Source organism: Haliotis cracherodii, unplaced genomic scaffold (assembly GCF_022045235.1).
Source record: "Haliotis cracherodii isolate W230 unplaced genomic scaffold, xgHalCrac1.p SCAF_16, whole genome shotgun sequence".
In the NCBI taxonomy this organism is placed as follows: Eukaryota; Metazoa; Mollusca; class Gastropoda; order Lepetellida; family Haliotidae; genus Haliotis; species Haliotis cracherodii.
The window spans coordinates 26,464,283-26,487,909 of NW_027266271.1; the positions used below are offsets into that span (position 1 = coordinate 26,464,283).

Consider the following 23,627-nt stretch of genomic DNA (forward strand, 5'->3'; position numbering starts at 1 on the left):
GAACCTTAAGAAACGGGCGTTGTGGTCTATCAGCGCCCCAGTAGCTACACTTGGCTGCAGATACTAACGTTGCGTGTTCGATCCTCGGGAATAATTATAAATAAAACATTTGTCATCTGATTTTACATTTCATTACTTTGTGTTCAAATGCAAAATCAGTTTCGAGCGAGAAACATTCACATGTTATAATATAAACGGAAGTTGTATTGATAAAATCCCCGGGAAGTTATAACATCCGTATTAATGAGATTTAACCCTACTGGAGAACAAAAGGATGACGTCAATGAAAGTTTATGAAGGGTAGTAATTAATACCCTACCACCAATACAACTGAATATAACTCCCATCGGGAACGTATGGAACTAACGTCCAACTGCAGTTTCCGGGTTTTAGTGATATCATTAATTCGAGCACTTGTGTTTATACACACTGCGTCACTTATGTCCTAATCAAATAGCTCATTATCATTAAAGTCTGGAATGGGGGAAATGGGGAGTGTATTTGGGCGTTGTGAAAAATGAGACACTTTTTAACACATTCTGTGCTATTTGTTGAAATGTTAATAATAAAACGTTAAGTAAACTGGAAGGTATTGCATATTTAAAAACAATGTGTGGAAGATCGATCATAGCAATTAAGGTCAATATTCTTGAAAATTTATCAGTTTTAGCAAGGATGTTTTCGTCAACCTGAAGGTAGGATTAAATTATTATTCTAGAAAATATTGGAAAATATGCTGTGGGTATAAAAAGAAGTCTTTTACCTTCTCCTTTTCAGAAAAACCAAAATGTATATCGTGAAGCAGTCACCAAGTTAATACTTCCATGTTCAGACTAGTAAATGTTTCAGATTAAGTTGCATTCCTCACACTAAAATGAAAACATTCATCTGTAAAATATTTTTTCTTCTGTTTTCTATCCCAGCTAACATGACAACTGGAAAAGACAAACGCATTCATCTGCAGCGCAACATAAACGCATAACCACTGAACAAGAGCAGATAACTCTAAACTAGTACCTAGAAAACGTGACCTCGGTCAGTCTACGGACTAACATTACACAAGCCAAAGGACATGGGACAGGGCATCAAATGATCCTGAATGGATTGTGGAGATGACAATGGCAATAGAAAATAGCCGGCGCCATGGAGTGTTTATCACTCCATTCCAGCAAATGGTTGCATCCTGTTCTGGAGCCATGCTCACCTCTATTTCAAGTAAAGCCCTACTTCTTGCCCCTATGACTAGCAATGTTGTAGTTTAGCCTTGATCTGTTGACTAATCTGGGACTAATGCTATAACATGTTATGGGTATGTTACCATTGTCCCTGCAATGTCGAGAGAAGTGATGCACGTTATGTGTTTAATGGGACACCTACACTAAATGTTTGTAGGGTTAGACATATAATTGTCAATGTTTTATATTTGTCTGATGCAACCTGTAAGAAGTACCTAATAGCAGTGATAGTTCTAGTTCTGAATTTAAATTTGGGTGTTTAACCACTGTCTTTTTAGAAATGGCAAATACTTTGGATGGACATTTGTTAAAAGAGAATACATCAATATTGAAATAAAGGTCAACAGTATGCAATGTTACACATGTTACAAATAAAGTAATGCATTTTCTTTACATATGAATAGTGGAACAATACAGAACAAAATTCAATGAACAACCCTGATATTATATCATACAGGGAGCAAAGAAAAGTTGCCATATAAAATTCATAAAATGTATATGAAGAATGTATACTAAAGAATGTCAGTGCACACAGGACACCAAATTCTAAAGGACAACATTCGCATTAAGAAACGCCAGATAGTACTGCAATTTGTTCGACATTCTGAGTTATATCGGCTTGTTCTGATGTGTACATGAAACAGGGTGCCGATGTGAACAACACATATATTTATTATGTCATTCCTCATGCACCAGACCCCTGAAGATCCGGGGTAGAATAGGTCTTCATCATCCCATGCTTGTCTCCCGTGAAGATCCGGGGTAGAATAGGTCTTCAGCAACGCGTGCTTGCTGTAACAGGTGACTGCTTGTCGTAAGAGGTGATTAACAGGATCGGGTGGTCAGGGTCGCTGACTTTGTTGATGCATGTCATTGTATTCCAGCTGAGTAGATTGATGCTCATGATATCAATCACTGGATTGTCTGGTCCAGATGCAATTATTTACACACCACCTTCATGTAGCTGGTATATTGTTGAGTGCGGTATCATGCAACAAACAAAACATAGCCTCATGCACCAAATGCATTTTCTATTCCATCATAATTTGGACTGTGTTTTAGTGAATATCTTAACATTTCTTGACAGCAATGACTTTTTTTATTTTCAGTGACTCCTTTCGATGTTGTGAAAATTCGCCTTCAAGCACAGAGGAAGCCGTTTGTTAAGGGGGACTGTTTTCTCTACTGCAATGGCTTGATGGACCACATCTGTGCTTGTCTCAATGGCCAGCCAGCCACATCTAGTCAGTGGTACAAGAAGCCAGGGGCATTTAACAGCACAAAGGTGAGTGAAAAACAATGGAGGCGTAGTGGGGCTCAGGCTGGCTGTGTGTGTGTGTGTGTGTGTGTGTGGGTGTGGGTGTGGGTGTGTGTGTATGGGTGGGTGGGTGGGTGGTGGTGGTAGTTCAGGAAGAGGTTTACTGTAGGTGGGGTGGAGTTGGACTTGGTGGTTGAGGAAGAGGTTTACTGTGTGTTTGGGGTAGACTTGGTGGTTGAGGAAGAGGTTTGTGTTTGGGGTGGAGGTGGACTTGGTGGTTGAGGAAGAGGTTTGTGTTTGGGTGGAGGTGGACTTGGTGGTTGAGGAAGAGGTTTGTGTTTGGGTGGAGGTGGACTTGGTGGTTGAGAAAGAGGTTTGTGTTTGGGTGGAGGTGGACTTGGTGGTTGAGGAAGAGGTTTGTGTTTGGATGGAGGTGGACTTGGTGGTTGAGGAAGAGGTTTGTGTTTGGGTGGAGGTGGACTTGGTGGTTGAGGAAGAGGTTTGTGTTTGGGTGGAGGTGGACTTGGTGGTTGAGGAAGAGGTTTGTGTTTGGGTGGAGTTAGATTTGGTGGTTCAGGAGGAACATCAAGGGCAGCTAAGGGATGTGTACGGGCGAGGTGTGTTTACTCTGTGGTGTGGTTACTGAAGATGAGATGCAATCTGCACATTGTCACAGCAGGCTAATTATAGAGTGATGTATGGAATACACAGATCCCTGAAAACGTATGTTTGGTTGCAACAATATCTGATTACAAAGAAGCCCTGTTAATCCAGAAGGTGCCATTCCTATAAAAAGATTGAATAGAATAGCAGTTTGCTGGATTAATGAATCATAGATATGTAGTAATGTCTGTTACTATAGATGGACACACCCATCAGTAAGCCTCCGGGAGGGCAAGGGAGTTAAGGAGTAAAGGCTTCTGAACTAATCAGATGCTAATATGGTTTCATTGCGCATAAAACTGGAAACTTTCTAACTTTCTGAAAGTTTGGATTGAGCTTCGTTCGTCGATATGAGGTTGCACGTGTTGTAGGTGCTGACATGTGACTATATGTGTCTTCTGTTGCAGGATGCCTTCTTTCATATAGTCCGCAATGAAGGTATCACATCGTTATGGAGTGGTCTACCGCCTACTTTGTGAGTATATAGCCTGCGTTTAGGAAAGTACTGTGTGTTTAAGCAATAACGCTCTACCCCTGTTTGTAGCGTAATAAAGTATGGTTTTGTCCTGAACTATTGTAGTTAATGCATGAGGATGTTTGTGTCAAAAAGTGTACTTTGTCTCATACAGTCAAGTCCCGTTAATCCGACATGGCTGGTTGAATATGATTATGTCGGATTAACGAGTATGTCGATAGTATGTATAGGATAAATTAAATTAAGTAGTACCAACGTTCGTGGTTCATAGTTCGCGAAGTTCTTCTGATGTGACCTGTAATGGGATGTCCTTGGCGAAAAAACAAGAACTTGTATCTGATTTTGATGAGATTGAGGTAATCTAAGCATGTGATTAATGCTGTTTTCTTTATCTAAAGCATTAATTGTTTATTGTTAAGCCACCCGACTCGTCTTGCATCAAAACACTGGCTGTGTACTCGCGGTCAGATGACCAGTAGTACACTGATCACTGTGTCGAATTAACAAGACTGATTAATGAGTGATTTCGGTAATTCGTTGCAAATTAGGTGTGTCATAGTTGGAGTGCGAGACTGTCGGATTAACAGGTCTAAATAGTACTGATTTAATCGGTTCCCATCATTAGTGTCAGGTAAAACCGATTGTTGGATTAATGAGACTTGTCTGTATATACGACTTATATGTCCATCACACATATGGGTGATGTCTGAACCCAAGCTACAATGGCCAATCTTGTCTAGTCTCATCATCACAGACACATCAAACTGCTAATACAAGCATGTCTAGCACAAAAACGGATGTTAAAGGACAAGTAAAGTGAAAAAAGTGATGGCGATATTTTTGTGAATATCAATTTTCCAAGGTACATTTAGTCCATTTCTGAGAGAAAATTCATAATATTCATAGAAAATATTGTAATGTCCAAGTGAAAGTGCTGAAATCACATGCTCCGTAATCGGCTTCCAAAACGGACCTATTTGGGGGCTTGGCTAATATATCTGACCAAGTAAGCATCTTCCAACTGTATATATTTCTTCATTTCTACATCAGAGCTCCAGATAAGCTTTTGGTGTTGTGGGTATTTTACCCATGCATTTTAAAATCATTGGGTATCAGTAATTCTATCTGGGTATTCAGATTTCTGTTACCCACTAGTTTTTACACATGGGGTATTAAAGTTAAATATTTAAAAACACTATTCATCTAGTCCCTGCAAACTGGTGTCGTGTGGGTTCGAGAGCTTTATAGGACTCAAAAATACTCAAATGATGGCAAATGATCATGATGTAACTGTCATCGTGCAGTTTGGCAAGGTTGATGGAATGCCCGTTTATAATTTCAAAATAAGTTTGCTGATTTGCTAATCGAATATGCAGGGTTACTTCACAATATTTTGATGATATGCACACGTTTTATTTTTGAAGCGTATCTGTAATGTTCGTTGCATATTTGATACGCTTGGATTTTATTTTACTGCTTATTTCTGCATTTCTGATGCGTATTTTACGCAGATACGCAGCTTAACTGGAGCTCTGTGTGATGTGTGAATTGGGATGAAGCCCCTCTGGGAGTCTGGGGCTAGATGGAATGTGTCATTATGCCCAAATGGTGTACATGGTGTAGATCAGTGCTAGATGTTGGACTAGTGCTGACAGCATTGTGACAACAACATGCACTCACTCCATCACTGGAATATACGAACTATACATCTGCTTTATTTTAACATTTCAGACCACTATTGGAAGATGCTAATATAGATGTCATCCTTTTCAGCAGACAAACTTTAAATAAATGATGAATATCACCTGTCTACATCTGCTGTTTTCTATTCCAGAGTGATGGCAGTACCGGCAACTGTTATTTATTTTACATGTTATGAACAACTCAAAGTTGCTTTCAAGTACCAAGATTCCAAGCCATCTGATTGGTGGATCCCAATGTTCTCAGGGGCTCTTGCAAGAGGTAAATGAAAAATCAGTCTTTCCTGTGACCATGGTAACATGTCAGACCCAGATACTTTGCTGCACATTTTGTGTTATTTTTGTCCCCCGCCACAAAGTGGAAGGGGGATATAGGAATGGGTGCCGTCTGTCCGTCCTTCCGACCTCCCGTCCTGCCATCCTTCCTTCCGTCCGTCCGCCGTGATATTGCTGGAATATTGCTAAAAGTGGCGTAAAACCATACTCACTCACTCACTCCTTCCGTCCGTCCGTCATATTTCGTTTCCGGAGCAGATCTTGAAAAACGTACAATATTTCTTCACCAAATTTGGCACATAGATAGGTTTAGTGGTGAACTGGTGCCTTTTGATAGTTTTGGATTTTAAATTTTTTTATTTTTGAGTTTCCATGGCAACGACTTTGATTTAGACTGAAAATGGCGGTAGTCCTCATTTCCGGAGCAGATCTTGAAAACCGTACTATATTTTTTCACCAAACTTGGCACATAATGTCTTCTCACAGTATTGAATACATTTCCTTTCTTGTTGGTAAGTTCTGCATTGCTTGAGTGTATGTTCCTCCAAAAGTGTCATGGACACAGTTGTTGCATTCACTGACTAACTTCATGCAGAAACACAACTCATTACAAATACAACAGTGTAACTGATATTAAACCTACTCAACTGTATAAACACCATATATTCTTGTCAACCATACTCTGTACTTCACTTGCTTGATAACGGTGTCAGAACCTTCACAGAAACCATCGCTCCTAATTGTAATAAGGAAGTTGTTCGTCCATATATCTCATCCTTACTCATTACAAATACAGTTACATATATCATAAACTGTAGATGGCAAAACAACACCAGTAATAACTTTTTTTAGTGATGCAATTAGGCCATCTACATTGCACACAACCCGACATGTCATATTGGCAGGGGATGCGAGTATTTCATGCTTGTTTCTTATAGTTTCCCAGTATCGACTGTGTAGAGATTGGTGAAATAGTCTGGATATTTGAGCTGATATTAATAGCACTGTACTATCTCATGTAACACTACTGCTGATTTAAAAACAACCCCTGAGTTGTGAGGAGTCCACTAATGCGTACAGTGACAAATGCCTACAGTGACAAATGCCTACAGTGACAAATGCCTACAGTCTGAAACAAACATTTATATGCTTCAGTAGTTTTACATGTGAGACCCTGCTACCTCTCTGCAGAGTTGAACTGGCCCATTTTAGTGTACTATTGCCTACAGTGACAAATGACAAACACTATTCATACATTTCATACATTTCTTCTGATATTTCATACATCATACATAGTTTCATTTATCATATTTCATGTACATTAGGATTCAAACATCACATTCACACTCCCATTTTATCACACATCTTACATTATCCATATATACATTTCATTCAGTTTCATTTATCATATGTCATGTACGTTATATACATATCAGACCTACATTCATCATATATCATCTCATACATCCTCCATATGTATCATTCATTTTCATTTATCGTATTTCATGTGTCACAAAGTTGCACAAACTAGTTGCTTTGTTAGCCCAGTTTTACAACACATCCAGCTGCATCAAGGAACTGGAGAGGAGACTTGATACCCAGTCAAAGCTGCTCCTGTAGCCTTGCTAGTCTCTGGTTGATCTCTAGGTAGATTCTCTTGCGGGGTGGTGGACGGGCGCCATGGAGATACTGAGCAAGCTTGTTTCTTTCCGTCTTCTCTAGTCTCTGGATCACTTGAATGAAGGCAAAAATGTTCGGATGGGCTTTCTGGACGACCTTGTTAAGATGACACTGCCACCCTTCTAGATGATTGTTGGTTCTGGGGCCAATGTTGTCGTGATGATTCCACAATCCCAACCGAAACTGAGCATGGTCATCAATCCAATTTGTGACATATGATACTTCTTTGGGTTTGCCATGTCTAGATCTCTAACATGCCAATCTTCGATGACTATATTCTATACTGGAAAATTTCCTTCTCAAAGTTTATCATCAATTACTTTAAAACATTATTCTTCTACTCTCATTTTACAGAAAATCCATGTTTTAGTCTGTTTTCAGTCGTACAAATGGGTATCTCATACCTCTAGTCGCACGTTAAAAGGAAGCCAGAAGCTGGAATGTAAACAATAAACTTGTTTCCGTCCAGTTGCCCACGCACCTCCCTATGACATGTCACAAAATCTCTCAGCGCGCCTCTGAGCTGGTCGCTCGAGAAGGACTTTCGCGATAGACTGCTAGTTTGTATTCTACTAGTACTTATCGTGTGTCTACAGTTGTTGTTCTAATACAGTAATAATAATATGTCTTACCTGTAGACTCCTGAAATGTAATCATCGGTAATCCATTGTTTGTGTTCAACACGTGTTTCACGGTTCACGTGTTTCTTTGTAAAGAATGTGATCACTTTAATAAAATTTAATTGGTATCCTCGTGCGTTGGCGAAGCGGGTTTTGACCAGTGCTACAAGCTGAGTAGGTCATCGGGTGGATCCCTGGACTCTGCAGCCTCTATATCTGGCCCAGGGGGTGGCGCGTCGGCCACACCCAAGAAATCAGTTGATAAAGACCGCCCCAGTCAACTTATGTTTTCGACAAGTCATGTGACCGTTCGCCTGCTGATGATAATACCCGGACGACACATCTTCGTCAATCGGTTGATCGTGAGCGTCACTCAGCCACCCCCGTTACGACGGGACCGGCTCGTGAGGAGGACCATGAGGGGACTACGGTCCCCAGTTGGTCTGTCTCTCAACCTACCCACGAGAATAGGGACGTCGTGCAGGTCTTTCCGGCCCCGGGACAACAGGTCGAGTGCCTCGTGGAGAGACAGTAAAAGGCGACGAGGAAGTTCGTCGTCTTCGAGGTCGTCGGGAGTTCTGTTTGGACTATAACTACGATGGGGGATCATAGTACTTCTACAGTTAGAGATCGTAGCCCTTGTCCCCATGGGGACGTGCGACGCTCTCGAAGAGAGCTTTTGGGAGATCAGCGTCGTAGAGATAATGATCGATCGTCACCCTCGTCTCACTTTCATATCGACCCGGCTTTCATTGGCCAGATCACGGCGGCGGTACTCGCCTTAACGGCGTCGACCGCGAAGGGTTCGACTACGTCAGAGGTCCATGGACCATCGACCTGTACACCGGTTCCTTCATCTACGCCTACACAATCGACGTCGACGATGGATTGTGACGACAGCCTGGCTATGGCTTGGCTTTCTCACTTTTTTGCCCGAGTTATCAAAAGATGATGACAAACCGACGTGTGCTGGCTTTAAGGTCGGAGATACCCCGCAGTCTCTTCAGTATTCTCCTCCCGATGTGGACCAGAACTTTGCCTCTGCTCTGCAGGGGCAGAGTTTCAGCAAACCACCTGTTCGATCGCGTTACCCGATCTATGGCATGCCGTTTTCGTCACCCATGAGTAGGGAGTTGGATTGGGGGCTACTCTTCAAGAAACCAGCGCCCTCCAAGATTCTTGTAGTAGACAGGCATTGGGAATCCATGGACACTGCTGTTCGTCACCAGCTTTTAGTTACCTTGTATACTGCGAGTTGCTCTGTAACTAAACTATACATCGACCACACTTCAATTGCAATTCAACTGACATGTGCAGTTGTCTTGTCGCATCGATACTTACTAGTGAGCGAAGTGCATTAAACATGCTGTTTTAGTTACCTTGTATACTGCGAGTTGCTCTGTAACTAAACTATACGTCGACCACAATTCGATCGCAATTCAACTGACGTGTGCAGTTGCCCTGTCGCATTGATAATTAGTTGTGTGTCGATGAGCATTAACCATGCTATTTTTAGTTACCTTGGATACAACGAGTCGTTCTGAAACTAAATTATATTCCGTCCACACTTCGATCGCAATTCAACTGTCGTGTGCAGTTGTCCTGTCGCATTGATAATTAGTTGTGTGTCGATGAGCATTAACCATACTGTGCGTTCTCGTCCGTGCATCTGGTCGAATGTTCTATTGTCACTACAGGGGTGAGGAACTTGGTACATTCGACGTGAAAGAGGTCACTTCCTGATTACTTTCCTGACCCTCCTTCCAGTGTTTTGTTGAATTCTACCTATTTGTACGACTGAAAACAGACAAAAACATGGGTTTTTCAGATTAAAAACAATGTTTTATTGGTCTGTTTGTCATCCCTACTGGGAAGTAATCAAGTAATACACTAAAACAACAACTTTTGTAGGCATTAGTCACTGTAGGCATTAGTCACTGTAGGCATTAGTCACTGTAGGCATTTGTCACTGTAGGCATTAGTAGACCTAAACGAGTTAACGTGGTTCAAACAAACAGAACGGATTATGAGTTTTATGCATGTTTATAAGGGTACTTTTTCCTTCAATTAATTTGTAAAAATCATTTGAAAGGGAGAGATGATTCTTTTACAATTGTTACTATGGTCTTCACACTTTCATGTTCATGTCATTGGCCGCACCTCATGCTCAGATCTCCCTAATCCTGATCTCTGTCAAGGGACCTGACCAGGCATTTGGTTGCACACAAGTCCAGTTTCAGACAGATCCCACTGTATTCGGTTTTGTGTTTTTTTTCTAAGCGCAATCTAATTCACAAGAGTTGACAAACTTTTCCTCCATGAAGTGTGTGTGATCCAGTTGAGCTAGCTCATGTATAACTGAATGTTTCAGTGTGGGCCGTGTCCTTGATATCGCCGCTAGAACTCATCCGAACCAAGATGCAGGCTGAGCAGCTGACGTACAGTCAGATCACCAAGTCTATGAGAAGAGCTGTCCAGGCAGATGGAGTTCTCTCCCTTTGGAGAGGCCTCGGTCCAACACTGCTACGAGATGTGCCTTTCTCAGGTGAGATATCTTAAGGTCTATTCATTTCCTAAGTTGACACTTTTTTTATTTCATGGTTACTGGTGGGGCAAGGCATGGTTGCCCTTTTCGCAAATGCCTGGTGTCAACACCAGTTTTCGGTGATCCATCCATATGTTTTTCACTGCTGTTTTGCCTGTTTTGTTTGTCTCAGCAGTTAAGTGAGACTGGTTATTCTCTGGCACTGACGTTTTATGTTTATGGATTTTTGGAGAACAATTAGAATTATTTAATGTAAATTTTAATACAATGAAGATCTGGATGTGTAGTATTATTATCATGATTATAGTCAGTTGTATATTTATTATCTACCTGTATCATTTTATTTTTATTTTGGATCTAAGATGAAATGATCCTTAAAATATGAATACATCTAAACTATTTCACAGCCCCCTGAAAAAAGACTGAGTTGATTTCCAAATTGAAACACCGGAACATGAGTTGTGGAATCAGTTAATGACCAAACAAGATCAGTGAATACTCAATAAAAGAGTTTCACAATTACAATCAAACAGGCAAAAAGGGTCAAATTGGTGGATTCAGCAATATATAACAGGCCCTAGAATTAATGTTAGTGCACTCATGAACGTTCAGAGTATTGTTACTGTTGATTGTCTTGAAAGAGGCCCATCCCTGAGCTTGAATTCAGAATACTGTTGGAAGCTGGCAGAAATTTGGGGTTTACAAAAAATTGTCCAAAAGGCATTTGGCAAGTAGATAAGATGCAAGTCAGATAGATAAGGCCTTGAATCGCCCCCGTGGCGCTTTGATATTGGTACAGCCAGCTTCAGAAACTGTTCTTCCTTGATACTTCTCTAACGATCAAACCTGTGATGTTCATGTAATAAACAAGGGGCAGATATATCCAGCTGGAAGCAGTTTAAGCCGGCCTCAACAGAACTTGATGTTTTTTACTAGTATGTCAATATTTTGCTGCCTCTGACAATTACTACAATCATATTTACACTAAACTACGTAGACATAACACATGGACATCTTTTGGCACATGTCATGAAGAAGTCAAAGGTCAAGGTCAAGGGTTAGCAAAAACAACTGACAAGATAAGTCAAAGGTCAGTGTCACTGTTCAGCATGGCTATTCATTGCCACTGTGGCAAAGTTACCTCTACCTGTCTTCAGGCATGGAACTTTATACTTACTTGTATCACAGCAAATCCTACCACCTCAAATGTCAACTACATTTACGTCAAAGGTCTAGGTCATCTTTGAGGTAATTGTCAAAAGTAGTTGTATCAGTATATCTTCCTTCGAGAAAATGAGGGTAACAGGGCAGATTTTGTTTTTGCAAATAACTTTAAACACTCCTTTAACATATTATTTTTCCTGATTAGGGTCTTTGGTCAAATCTGTAAATCAAGTAGGAATGCAGAATTAATGTGATAGTCTTTGTTCTTGTGCAGGTTCAATTAAACACTGTGCAAGAAAACATTTTGTGACAGCTTATATACATGGAAATCTGTCATTTTGGTTGTTTTTGTCGGTATGTTATGTCCTTTGTCTGTGAGAACACCTTGACCTGACTGAAATACTGTGCTATCCAGTATCACTTGAGTGTAGCTTGTATACTGTGTACAGTACACCCACGGTACTGGTTGTTGAGAGAAGCTAGACTTTCACCTGGTCTGTATTTCAGTACCGTACTGGTTGTTGAGAGAAGCTAGACTTTCATCTGGTCTGTATTTCAGCACGGTACTGGTTGTTGAGAGAAGCTAGACTTTCATCTGGTCTCTATTTCAGCACGGTCCTGGTTGTTGAGAGAAGCTAGACTTTCATCTGGTCTGTATTTCAGCACTGTTACTGGTTGTTGAGAGAAGCTAGACTTTCACCTGGTCTCTATTTCAGCACTGTACTGGTTTTCCTACGAGAACTTGAAGTCCTACGTATTGTTGACGCGTGGTTCGACAGATCTGAGGTTTTCCGAGAGCTTTGTAACAGGAGCGACAGCCGGAACAGTGAGTAGACTGAATTCAGTTAGTGAGTGTCTGAGAGAGTTTATGTATTGCAACTGACCAACCATGCATGGAGATAGTAGCATTCAAAACCTCCCCCTGCATGTAATCTTGCTGGCCTTGGTATAATGTGTAACTTGAAAGTCTAGACACTGATGACGTTCCACACGAATTGTATCATTTCATCCAATGCCCCACACATGACAGGCTGTCAGGGATGTTTTAGTGTTTAAAGTGTCATGCTGTACACGTCTTTATTCCCCACATGCGTGCTATGAGTCCAATCCTGAGCCCATTTGTGGCATTGCTGAACTTTCATAGTTTTCATAGCATACCTACTCACTCACTCCACAGTTGACAGCTGGATTAGAAGAATTAGAAAATAAGCAACAAGCTATAAGAAATTATTTATTATCTGTCCTGATAGAATGATTGGTGTAATCCCTGAGCATTTGGCAAGGATTGTCTTGTCATTAAATGGGTGCACAGGTGGCCCAGTCGTCTAAGGCGCAGCGATTCACTGTGCAGAGTTGTGTCCCTTGGGCATGCCAGAAACCTATGATTGTGGGTTCGAATCCCGGTTCGCCCCGATTATGTTATACCCGTACTCATGGGTTTCACCGAAGTGGTAAACGTCTGAGACCTGCATCACTTAGGGCTTTCCTCCCACATTAAGCTGACACGCCGCAATATAACTGGAATACTGTTAAAAGCGGCGTTAAACCCAACTCACTCTCACTTGTCATTAATTCACTAGGGACAGATAATCTTTTATTCTGAGTTCCTTGAAGGCTATTCTATATTTTACTTTTGGTCAGTTTGAGACAGTTAACAGTGAAGCAGTGTGATGTCATGAACAGTGGATGATGTTAGATTGTGATGTTCTCAACACTGAAGTGGGGCGGTGGGGAAGCCTTGTGGTTAAAGCGGTTGCTCGTCACTCCAAAGATCTGGGTTCCATTCCCCACATGGCTACAATGTGTCCCCCGCTGTGTTATTGCTGGAATATTGCCAAAAGCGGTGTACAACAATACTCACTCAACAGTGAAACAATTGACATCATATTGTTTCAACTAACCAGTATACCCGTGAAGATCCGGGCTAGAATAGGTCTTCAGCAACCCATGCCTGCCGTAAAAGGCGACTATGCTTGTCATAAAAGGTGACTAACGGGATCGGGTGGTCAGGATCGCTGACTTGGTTGATCCTGACCACCTTGGTTGATGCATGTCATCGATCCCAATTGCGTGGATCGATGTTCATGATGTAAATCACTGGATTGTCTGGACCAGACGCGATTATTTACAGACCGCCGTAAAATATCTGGAATATTGATGAGTGTGTAAAACAACAAACCAAACCAAAACCAAAAATCAACTAACCAGTCAGCATTTACAATTGCTAAAATGCACATCTGCAAGTATTGGAATGTTACTACCGTATTCGACGTAATAAGCGCCCAGGGCGCTCTCATAATTAGAAACATGAGGCTCTTATTAGAATATTATTTCGGTGGAAAAAACAGTGCTGAAAAATAAATTTCGTGGTTTATGCTGACAGCCTGAAATGTTTATATGCGACATATATATTTTTCCAGAATTTAATTGCCTATAATTAAGGGTGCATATGACACACGAGTGTGTATTATACGCGAATAAATAACTCTTGTGTACATTGATCAATCCAAAGGGGTGCTAATTGGGATTGTTCACTAGCCAGTATATACGCAAATATCGCCATGGGCGCTTATTAGAGCGGGGCGCTTATTACGTCGAATACGGTATACCTGATGTTTCTACTCATAATATTGAAACCTATTTCCCATGCACTTCCTGTTGTCCTGTCCGTGTACAACGTGATGTGAAGGGGACCTCGGGACCTGGGCCCACTTGCACAAAGCGATCTTAGCACTAAGACTGTTGTAAGCCTATGTTAAAGAATGGGAGTTACGATCATCTTAGCGCTAAGATCGCTTTGTACAAGGGGACCCTGGTGTTTTGTGCTCTACAGAGGAGTAGCAAGGAGGGGCTGTACTCCAGGCCCAAGTCACATCCTGAACCAAAAAATATTATAAGTTCTGTATGTTTGTTGAGGAGCAAATGATTGAGAGGAGTGCATTAATGGATTCATGGATAGTGTTAAGATGTTGTGCACTTGGGCATGCAAGGTAACAGTGTATTTTTGTCATAGTAAAAGAACACTTTGGTGCTATTCACATTGTTCACGTGCTGTTCAAGCTGCACAGTGAACACGCACCAGCGTACAGATAGCCTCAATCACTGCTTGCTGTCCTCAGATTGCTGCTGTGTTAACGCTGCACAGTGAACACACACCAGCGTACAGATAGCCTCAATCACTGCTTGCTGTCCTCAGATTGCTGCTGTGTTAACGCTGTACAGTGAACACACACCAGCGTACAGATAGCCTCAATCACTGCTTGCTGTCCTCAGATTGCTGCTGTGTTAACGCTGCACAGTGAACAAACACCAGCGTACAGATAGCCTCAATCACTGCTTGCTGTCCTCAGATTGCTGCTGTGTTAACGCTGCACAGTGAACACACACCAGCGTACAGATAGCCTCAATCACTGCTTGCTGTCCTCAGATTGCTGCTGTGTTAACACTGCACAGTGAACACACACCAGCGTACAGATAGCCTCAATCACTGCTTGCTGTCCTCAGATTGCTGCTGTGTTAACGCTGCACAGTGAACACACACCAGCGTACAGATAGCCTCAATCACTGCTTGCTGTCCTCAGATTGCTGCTGTGTTAACGCTGCACAGTGAACACACACCAGCGTACAGATAGCCTCAATCACTGCTTGCTGTCCTCAGATTGCTGCTGTGTTAACGCTGCCGTTTGATGTGATCAAGACCCACCGCCAGCTGGAGTTCGGGGAGATGATGACACACACAGGGAGTCACAGTGAGTCTGACTGCCATCATATAGCCTTTGTTTCAGGGTAACTGACCTATTTTCCCTGTGAAAAATCTTTCACCGGCTTTAATGAATTTTGTACATATGAAAGACTCCTTTGAGGGTCTTTGAGGGTACCAATGAAACTTTGGAGGATTTATGGCATGGTGTTATATCTTGTCAATGTTTCTTTGAAGTATATGATACAATACAGATCGAAATATAAACCTTTTTAGTCAAGTGATTTCAGCTCCCAATGAACCTCTTCAGGCCGTACATAACGTAGATGGTGACTGGCCAATGAAAACTAGTTTTTGTATGAATAATGACAATAGTTTCTAAAGTCAGATAAATTGCTCACACAATATTAATGAACTTTGAAATCTGATTTTCAGATTTGTTTAGCAAGTGTCAGGTTTTCAATTTGATTGTTTTACATGTTCAGAGTTTACGAACTAGGACAAAGTATGGAAGGTATGTGTGTCATGTTGCAGGTAAGAGGCAGGTGAGCTCCACTTGGCTGTTGATAGTCCGACTGTATCGACAACAGGGCATCAATTCATTATTCACAGGTGAGCTGGAACACAAGTTGGTCAACATTTTAGGTCGTGTGTTTGTGACAGGAGGTGTGGCATTGTTGTCCCTAAATTTGAAGCTTGGTGATGGGCCACTGAAATATACTTATTGGTGTTTGCATTATGCAAGAAGCGACAGTTAAATAAACAATCTGATAATGACTATCAATAATGTTAATAATGAAATATTCTTATGTTGTTGTGTTAATTGTCCTATTTCACCCATTCTACATTCTTTTTCTTCAATTACATGGTTATTGGAATTTATTTTTCAATAATAGATAATTTGTTTGTGCAAAAATGTTTTCTTAAAATGATCTTTTATCACCAAGCTGCGGTGAGTGAACTTGTAATAAGTTATATAATAACTTTATATAATAACTATATATAATAACTTCTTCATGTTCTCATAGTGTGTCAGTATTGAGTGTTCTGCTTTCTCATTTTAGTATTTATTTGGTTCATGGAATATTTTTCAATAACTTTAAGTGTTGTTGTTATGACAAGTTAAAGAGTTACCTCCCTTCCATTATGGTGGCGGAGGTTACTTTTTGTTTCTGAAATATGTCACAGACAATAGCGTCTGATGGAGTACCCAATATTAACACACAACAGACATGTAATCGTTTGTCTTAGCATCTAAGTTATAGTACCATTTCTTTTCCCTGTCTGTGACATGCCTGTTAGAGCTATAGTTACTTTCCCTGGTCAGGTACTCTGGTCTTTGATGTAGGATCGAACCGTCTAAACCCAGTGTTTGAAATAATTTTAGAACCCAAAGTGTTGTCTGCCCATCTTCAAAGTTACCTGCCTGCATTCATGCATAATAAATATTGAAAAATCGCACAAACTAATCACATCTTGATTCAGTTGAAATCATACAATGCATACAATTACTTGAGAGTGTACAAGGAGTTGTAATGATACTGACTACATAAGTCAGGTGAGGTGAGGTGAGATTGGGTTTACCATATAGCGACGTGCATGTACGTGTGTGTGTTTGTGTGACTGCTTGTACTAGCCCGGACTGATGCCGATTTATAGTGCTAGCTCACTGAGATACCATGCCGCAGTTTAACATGAATACCCCACTCAGACACAGTATACTGACTTCGAGCCGACCAGTCCTTGTTTTAGCCCCTTAATGCCGAGCGGCAGACAGGGTAACAACAAGTACCATCTTTTAAAGTCTTTTGGTATGACGCGGCCAAGGATCGAACCCCAGATCTTCTGCTCTCCGGGCTGACGCTCTACCACTTGACCACGGAGGCGGTCTGACTACATAAGTAGTCTTCACATTATCGGGCAGGTGGAGGAAATTTTCATGCAGCCTGACAGGAAAGTTACCAGCCACGGGCAGGCAGTCATTTCAGATACTGTCTCCACCTCATGTATACAGACTACTTATGGTTTTGTTTTTCCCTAATTAGCTGAAATTGTGGGTTGAAATAGTCAAAGGACATAATAAGAACAAAAATGTAGAGTTATCTTTATTATGGTAAACCAGTAGTCCAAACTTACAATGTTCCATGTAAACAATAACATTTTCAAATCATTGTTGCAACAGGATTACATATATGATGACAGTATTGCTGACAGTATTCAACGGTTCTATTATTGAAATTGTAGAAAGTATCCAATGATATTGTGGAATACATGTGAAATGATTAGACAGCCTAAACATGTAATATATTTCCCTGCTCCAGAATCTTAGCCCCGCAAAATAATCAAGGGTGTTTGTTTTTCCTATTGTGGACACCTGATCACAAACAGGCATGTGTTGGTCACAAATTTAGTAGAATGATTTTTACACCAATCCTGCATGTATTTGATATGGGCTCTGGAAAATATATGTCCACATGACTGAATTATTCCAAAGGAATTGAGAATTTATAGCATGTGTGAAAGTTTAATGTTCTTACTAACTTATGTGTGACTGAATCACAGCTGTGACCCTCCTCTATTAATATGCTCAATTGTTGGACCACTATTTTGAAAAAAGAGAACAGAGAGCTCCCCCTAACCCTTACAGAGATGAAATGTAAGTGCGCTGGATTTTGATGAGCTTCTCAACTGATACCTGATGCAGGATGACATTCTGTGTTGCAGGTATAGTGCCCCGGGTATCGAAGGTGGCTCCGGCCTGTGCCATCATGATCAGTTCCTATGAATACTTCAAACTATTTTTCCGAAATCGGAATGATGAGACAGTGAAGAGTCTCTCCAGGAACTGACGACGCCAGATTGCCAGCCACAAGTGTCTTCCACATTCTAGAATACATGCAGATGGTGTGAAGTGATGTAGCTTGGATAGATGGATAGATGGAAGGATGGACAAGTCGGATGGATGGATGGACAAGTCGGATGGATGGACAAGTTGGATGGATGGACAAGTCGGATGGATGGATGGACAAGTTGGATGGATAGGAGGTGGACTTGTTGGATGGATGGGTGGACAAGTTGGATGGATGGACTTGTTGGATTGGTAGATGGATGGATGGACAAGTTGGATGGATAGGAGGTGGGCTTGTTGGATTGGTAGATGGATGGATGGACAAGTTGGATGGATAGGAGGTGGGCTTGTTGGATTGGTAGATGGATGGATGGACAAGTTGGATGGATAGGAGGTGGACTTGTTGGATTGGTAGATGGATGGATGGATAGGAGGTGGACTTGTTGGATGGATATGAGGTGGACTTGTTGGATGGATAGGAGGTGGACTTGTTGGATGGATGGGTGGACAAGTTGGATGGATAGGAGGTGGACTTGTTGGATTGGTAGATGGATGGATGGACAAGTTGGATGGATAGGAGGTGGACTTGTTGGATTGGTAGATGGATGGATGTGCAAGTTGGATGGATAGGAGGTGGACTTGTTGGATTGGTAGATGGATGGATGGACAAGTTGGATGGATAGGAGGTGGACTTGTTGGATTGGTAGATGGATGGATGGACAAGTTGGATGGATGGGAGGTGGGCTTGTTGGATTGGTAGATGGATGGATGGACAAGTTGGATGGATGGGAGGTGGGCTTGTTGGATTGGTAGATGGATGGATGGACAAGTTGGATGGATAGGAGGTGGACTTGTTGGATTGGTAGATGGATGGATGGACAAGTTGGATGGATGGGAGGTGGGCTTGTTGGATTGGTAGATGGATGGATGGACAAGTTGGATGGATGGGAGGTGGGCTTGTTGGATTGGTAGATGGATGGATGGACAAGTTGGATGGATAGGAGGTGGACTTGTTGGATTGGTAGATGGATGGATGGACAAGTTGGATGGATAGGAGGTGGACTTGTTGGATTGGTAGATGGATGGATGGACAAGTTGGATGGATAGGAGGTGGACTTGTTGGATTGGTAGATGGATGGATGGACAAGTTGGATGGATAGGAGATGGACTTGTTGGATTGGTAGATGGATGGATGGACAAGTCGGATGGATAGGAGGTGGACTTGTTGGATTGGTAGATGGATGGATGGACAAGTTGGATGGATGGACTTGTTGGATTGGTAGATGGATGGATGGACAAGTCGGATGGATAGGAGGTGGACTTGTTGGATTGGTAGATGGATGGATGGACAAGTTGGATGGATAGGAGGTGGACTTGTTGGATTGGTAGATGGACGGATGGACATGTTGGATGGATAGGAGGTGGACTTGTTGGATTGGTAGATGGATGGATGGACAAGTTGGATGGATAGGAGGTGGACTTGTTGGATTGGTAGATGGATGGATGGATAGACAAGTTGGATGGATGGACTTGTTGGATTGGTAGATGGATGGATTGATGGATGGACAAGTTGGATTGGTAGATGGACTTTTCGGATTGGTAGATGGATGGATGGATGGATAGACAAGTTGGATAGATGGACTTGTTGGATTGGTAGATGGATGGATGGATGATAGACAAGTTGGATAGATGGACTTGTTGGATTGGTAGATGGATGGATGGATGGATGGACAAGTTGGATTGGTAGATGGACTTGTTGGATTGGTAGATGGTTGAATGGATGGACAAGTTGGATTGGTAGATGGACTTGTTGGATTGGTAGATGGATGGATGGATGGACAAGTTGGATGGATAGATGGATGAATGAAACAGTGAACATTAAGAATGCCGGGACAATTATCTAGATGAATATGTCAATTTCCAAAATGTTTTATAGGGAATGGAAATATGATTGTAGTGATTTCCGAAAGAAATCAACATATTCAACATCGCTTTTGAGTGGTGACACATTTATGCATGTATTACTTAGTGGACAATTAAAATGAAACAAAAACAGCTGCTTTCTGTCTTCTGCATTTGACAATAACATGTCTGTTTTGTTTAAATTTTATTTCATCACGATAGTCTATGTAATATATATATATATATGACACAGTTTTCACATCAATGATTGTTAATGTCTTCCCATCGATCTTTTTAGCCAGCCCTAATCATGCTTATTGAAATAGAAAATCAGGCTATCATGGCTGAAGTATTTTTAATGTTTTTGAAGAAGATTGTCTGAAATGATGTTGCTTGTGTAATGAGAAATACAAGTTGTTTTAGAAACCTCCCTCACTTTTGGCTTCCCTCCTATGTTACATTCACATGCCATGATGTGACTTTCCTATATTTCAAAGTGCTGTTAAAACTTAAACCCATCACTCACTCAGTCTTTAGGGGGAAATGTGACATTGTGTGTTTGCATGAGAGTTTCAGGGTGTGTGGATAATACCTGAGGATTCCATGGTGTATGTTTTTGTTCACAAGGTAGCATCTTCCCGAGGCAAGGGCGTTAACTGACTATAAAAGTCCAGTTTCCACCCTTGCCGATCTAGGCTGGGATTTCCAGGCTCGTTCGCAGCGCAACCAGTGGTTATTACCAGTTATGTCCCTTCTATGTCCCTCCTATGTCCAGCCAAGACAATCTGATCGGTAATAAAGATCTATATTGTATTAAAATGAGTCTTATGTGAAGTGCATCAAGTCACTTGAGGACCTTGATTAAAAACATGAAAAGATTTGCTAAATATCTGTGTTGACACCCACTGGTCACTACACATGCTTTGCAAATCCTTCAGTCGACCGAAATCTGCATGTTGAAATCCATGTTGTTTACGAACTGGATGTCTAGTTTGTTACGCGATTTTGATTGGACTATGCATAGACTCGTTAGTCTGTAACCCTGGAATTCCAGCCTAAAGTACTCACGGAAATGAAAAAAACCTGTTTTTTCGACCTCAGATCTTAAATAAATGCAGTTAATATACAAAATATGTAAATATTCAAACAACTTAATTAGTACTAATTGGGCCGTGGCACAAATACAGTGTATCAAATGTTTTTATGCCTTTTTACACGTAAAAGTGTGTAAAAATGTGAATAAAACAGACCATTGTGAAACAGGGCATAACCAGGTGTAAGTAGATCAAGGTGACCTATGACACCTTGACGACAGGTGAGAACAGGTGCATAATGCCTATAGTCTGTTTCTGCTATGTCAATTTGGACTTAGTTTTATTTTTGAATGTTGAAAGTGCCGACAAATTACCTCCTGTAAAGTACATTTTGTATTGTTCACTGAGATCAAACTAGCAAATCCAGACTAGTACTACGTAACACTTTGTGTCGATTTTTAAATTGAGAAAAACAGTTTTTGTTCATTTCCGTGAGTACTTTAGTTGGGCAAGGGTGGATACAGTCAGTTAACTCCCTTGCCACGGGAAGATGACAAGGTAGGGGTGCCAGTGCTCCGTCTGTTGTCTGTTGAAGGAGGAGTCACTGATGCTGTGTATGTATTATCTCAACACCACACTAAGGTTGGTCTGATTTGGTGGTAACAGTTGTCCTGTCCTGTGTTTTCTCATGGCTCACAAGTTTGGAGTCATGAATATTTTGTGATTATGTACATTATAAAATATCTAAAATATTGTTCTCACATATTTTGCCTGAACTGAGACAAGAATAAGTTTCATTAGTAAACTTATGTTTAGTTAAGGGATGGACTATGAAATGTACTTGATGGGAAGGATCAGGTTTTGCTTAATTTTAAAACCTGAGGCAAAAATGATGTTTTTCCTGTATTCTCTGGAACAAATGATTATGTATGAAAAATCCCATTTTTAGAGGCTGCCTTCATGTGGCTGTAATTTTGCTGAGTGCTGCTTGTTGGGATTCGATTCTATCTTGTAATTCTTTCTGGAGTCTGAGAAACATCAGTCAGGGTAATATTGATATTTTTGTATGTAGTCATTTACGGTGTATAAATGTGTTCAATTTAGTACAATCATACCCTATTATCAGTTTTGTGCTATTCTATTATGTTGCTGTGCTTATAAGAACTGTTGAAGTGTTACCAAGTAACTAGTGTCTTCTTTATAACACGTGTTATTTTAGTTTTGTTGACTGCATGCGTCTATACCCATGTAACAATATAAATGCTTGTGTGAGAGCTATGAGCTTTCTTTGTATTGATCCAGTTGGTGTCTGGAACATGTGTTAACTCATCAGAAATCAAACGTGTTACGTCATATATTACTCATGCTAATTGAATCACAATAGAAATGAAACATTCAGAAAATACTACTAGCCTGTGGGAATAGCAGTTAGTACTATGACACTCTAATAGTAACCCCTGCTTGCAGGATGGTAGAGTGTCACATGTAAACCGGAGTCACATGTGGTCCAGTCGTGATGATTGCGCTGTGATCCGCTGTGCAGAGTTGCGTCCCTTGGGCACGCCAGAAACCTATGATCGTGGGTTCGAATCCAGGTTCGCCCCGATTATGTTTCTAGGTTTGTCAGCACCATACCTGTGCTCGTGGGTTTCACCGAAGTGGTAAACATCAGAGACCTGCTTCACTTCGGACTTTCCTCCCACATTAAGCTCACACACCGTGATATAACTGGAATACTGTGAAAAGTGGCGTTGAACCCAACTCACTCACTCACGCACATGTAAAACCCTGGCATGATATACTGATGTTAATATAGCTGTTCGATAGTAATTGAGAAATAAGTTCAGAGTTATGAAGTTCTGTCACTGAGGCTGGCTAATTTTCACCCTATTGTTAAAACGAGTATCGGGAAGTACTTCTAAACTTTCAAACCAACCAGATGGGTGAAGTAATTGTGTTGGGTGCTTTTTTCATGTTCTTCTTTTGTGATTATATGAGTGCTTCCAGCAGAGCTTGTTGTGCACTCTGGTCCTCTGTGTGATATTGGTATAATTTGTGGTGATGATGATGGCATAACTGTGACACATCATCTCTCTGGGCTGCTGGTTGTTTGAAGGACTATTCACTATCACGTATCTGTCTGTCAACTAAACAGGGGTGGTCATGCTGAAGACCCGGGTTCGATTCCCGACATGGGTACAATGTGTGAAGCCCATTTCCGGTGTCCCCCGCCGTGATATTGCTGGAATATTGCTAAAAGCGGATTAAAACCAAACTCACTCACTCCCTGTCAACTAAACAACAAAAGACTGTTCATATCATTACATGTATATTGTGAATTTTAGAACCATGTAAACTCTATGATTTAAAGTGTAGATTTATTAATTTGAGTTAAAGATGAACCAAAATGATTTTGTAAGATGCTTTTTTTTATATTAACAAATTCAAAACTTATAGTCAGAATTTTCTTCAAACACAACTTTGTTGCAAAATGCTGAGGAAATAGCAGGATATTTCCATTCCTATG

General features: G+C 41.0%; 1 protein-coding gene across 1 annotated transcript; it reads left to right on the plus strand.

Annotated features, from left to right (window-relative positions):
* Positions 1-1,025: 1,025 nt before the first annotated feature.
* LOC139463514 (mitochondrial glutathione transporter SLC25A40-like) lies at positions 1,026-18,274 on the plus strand. The gene is made up of 9 exons (XM_071244786.1): positions 1,026-1,215; positions 2,345-2,520; positions 3,564-3,631; positions 5,466-5,593; positions 10,279-10,452; positions 12,333-12,442; positions 15,275-15,365; positions 15,851-15,928; positions 18,041-18,274. The coding sequence occupies exons 1-9, from the start codon at positions 1,113-1,115 to the stop codon at positions 18,163-18,165; spliced, it is 1,053 nt and encodes a 350-aa protein (XP_071100887.1). The 5' UTR covers positions 1,026-1,112; the 3' UTR covers positions 18,166-18,274.
* The last annotated feature ends 5,353 nt before the right edge of the window (positions 18,275-23,627 follow it).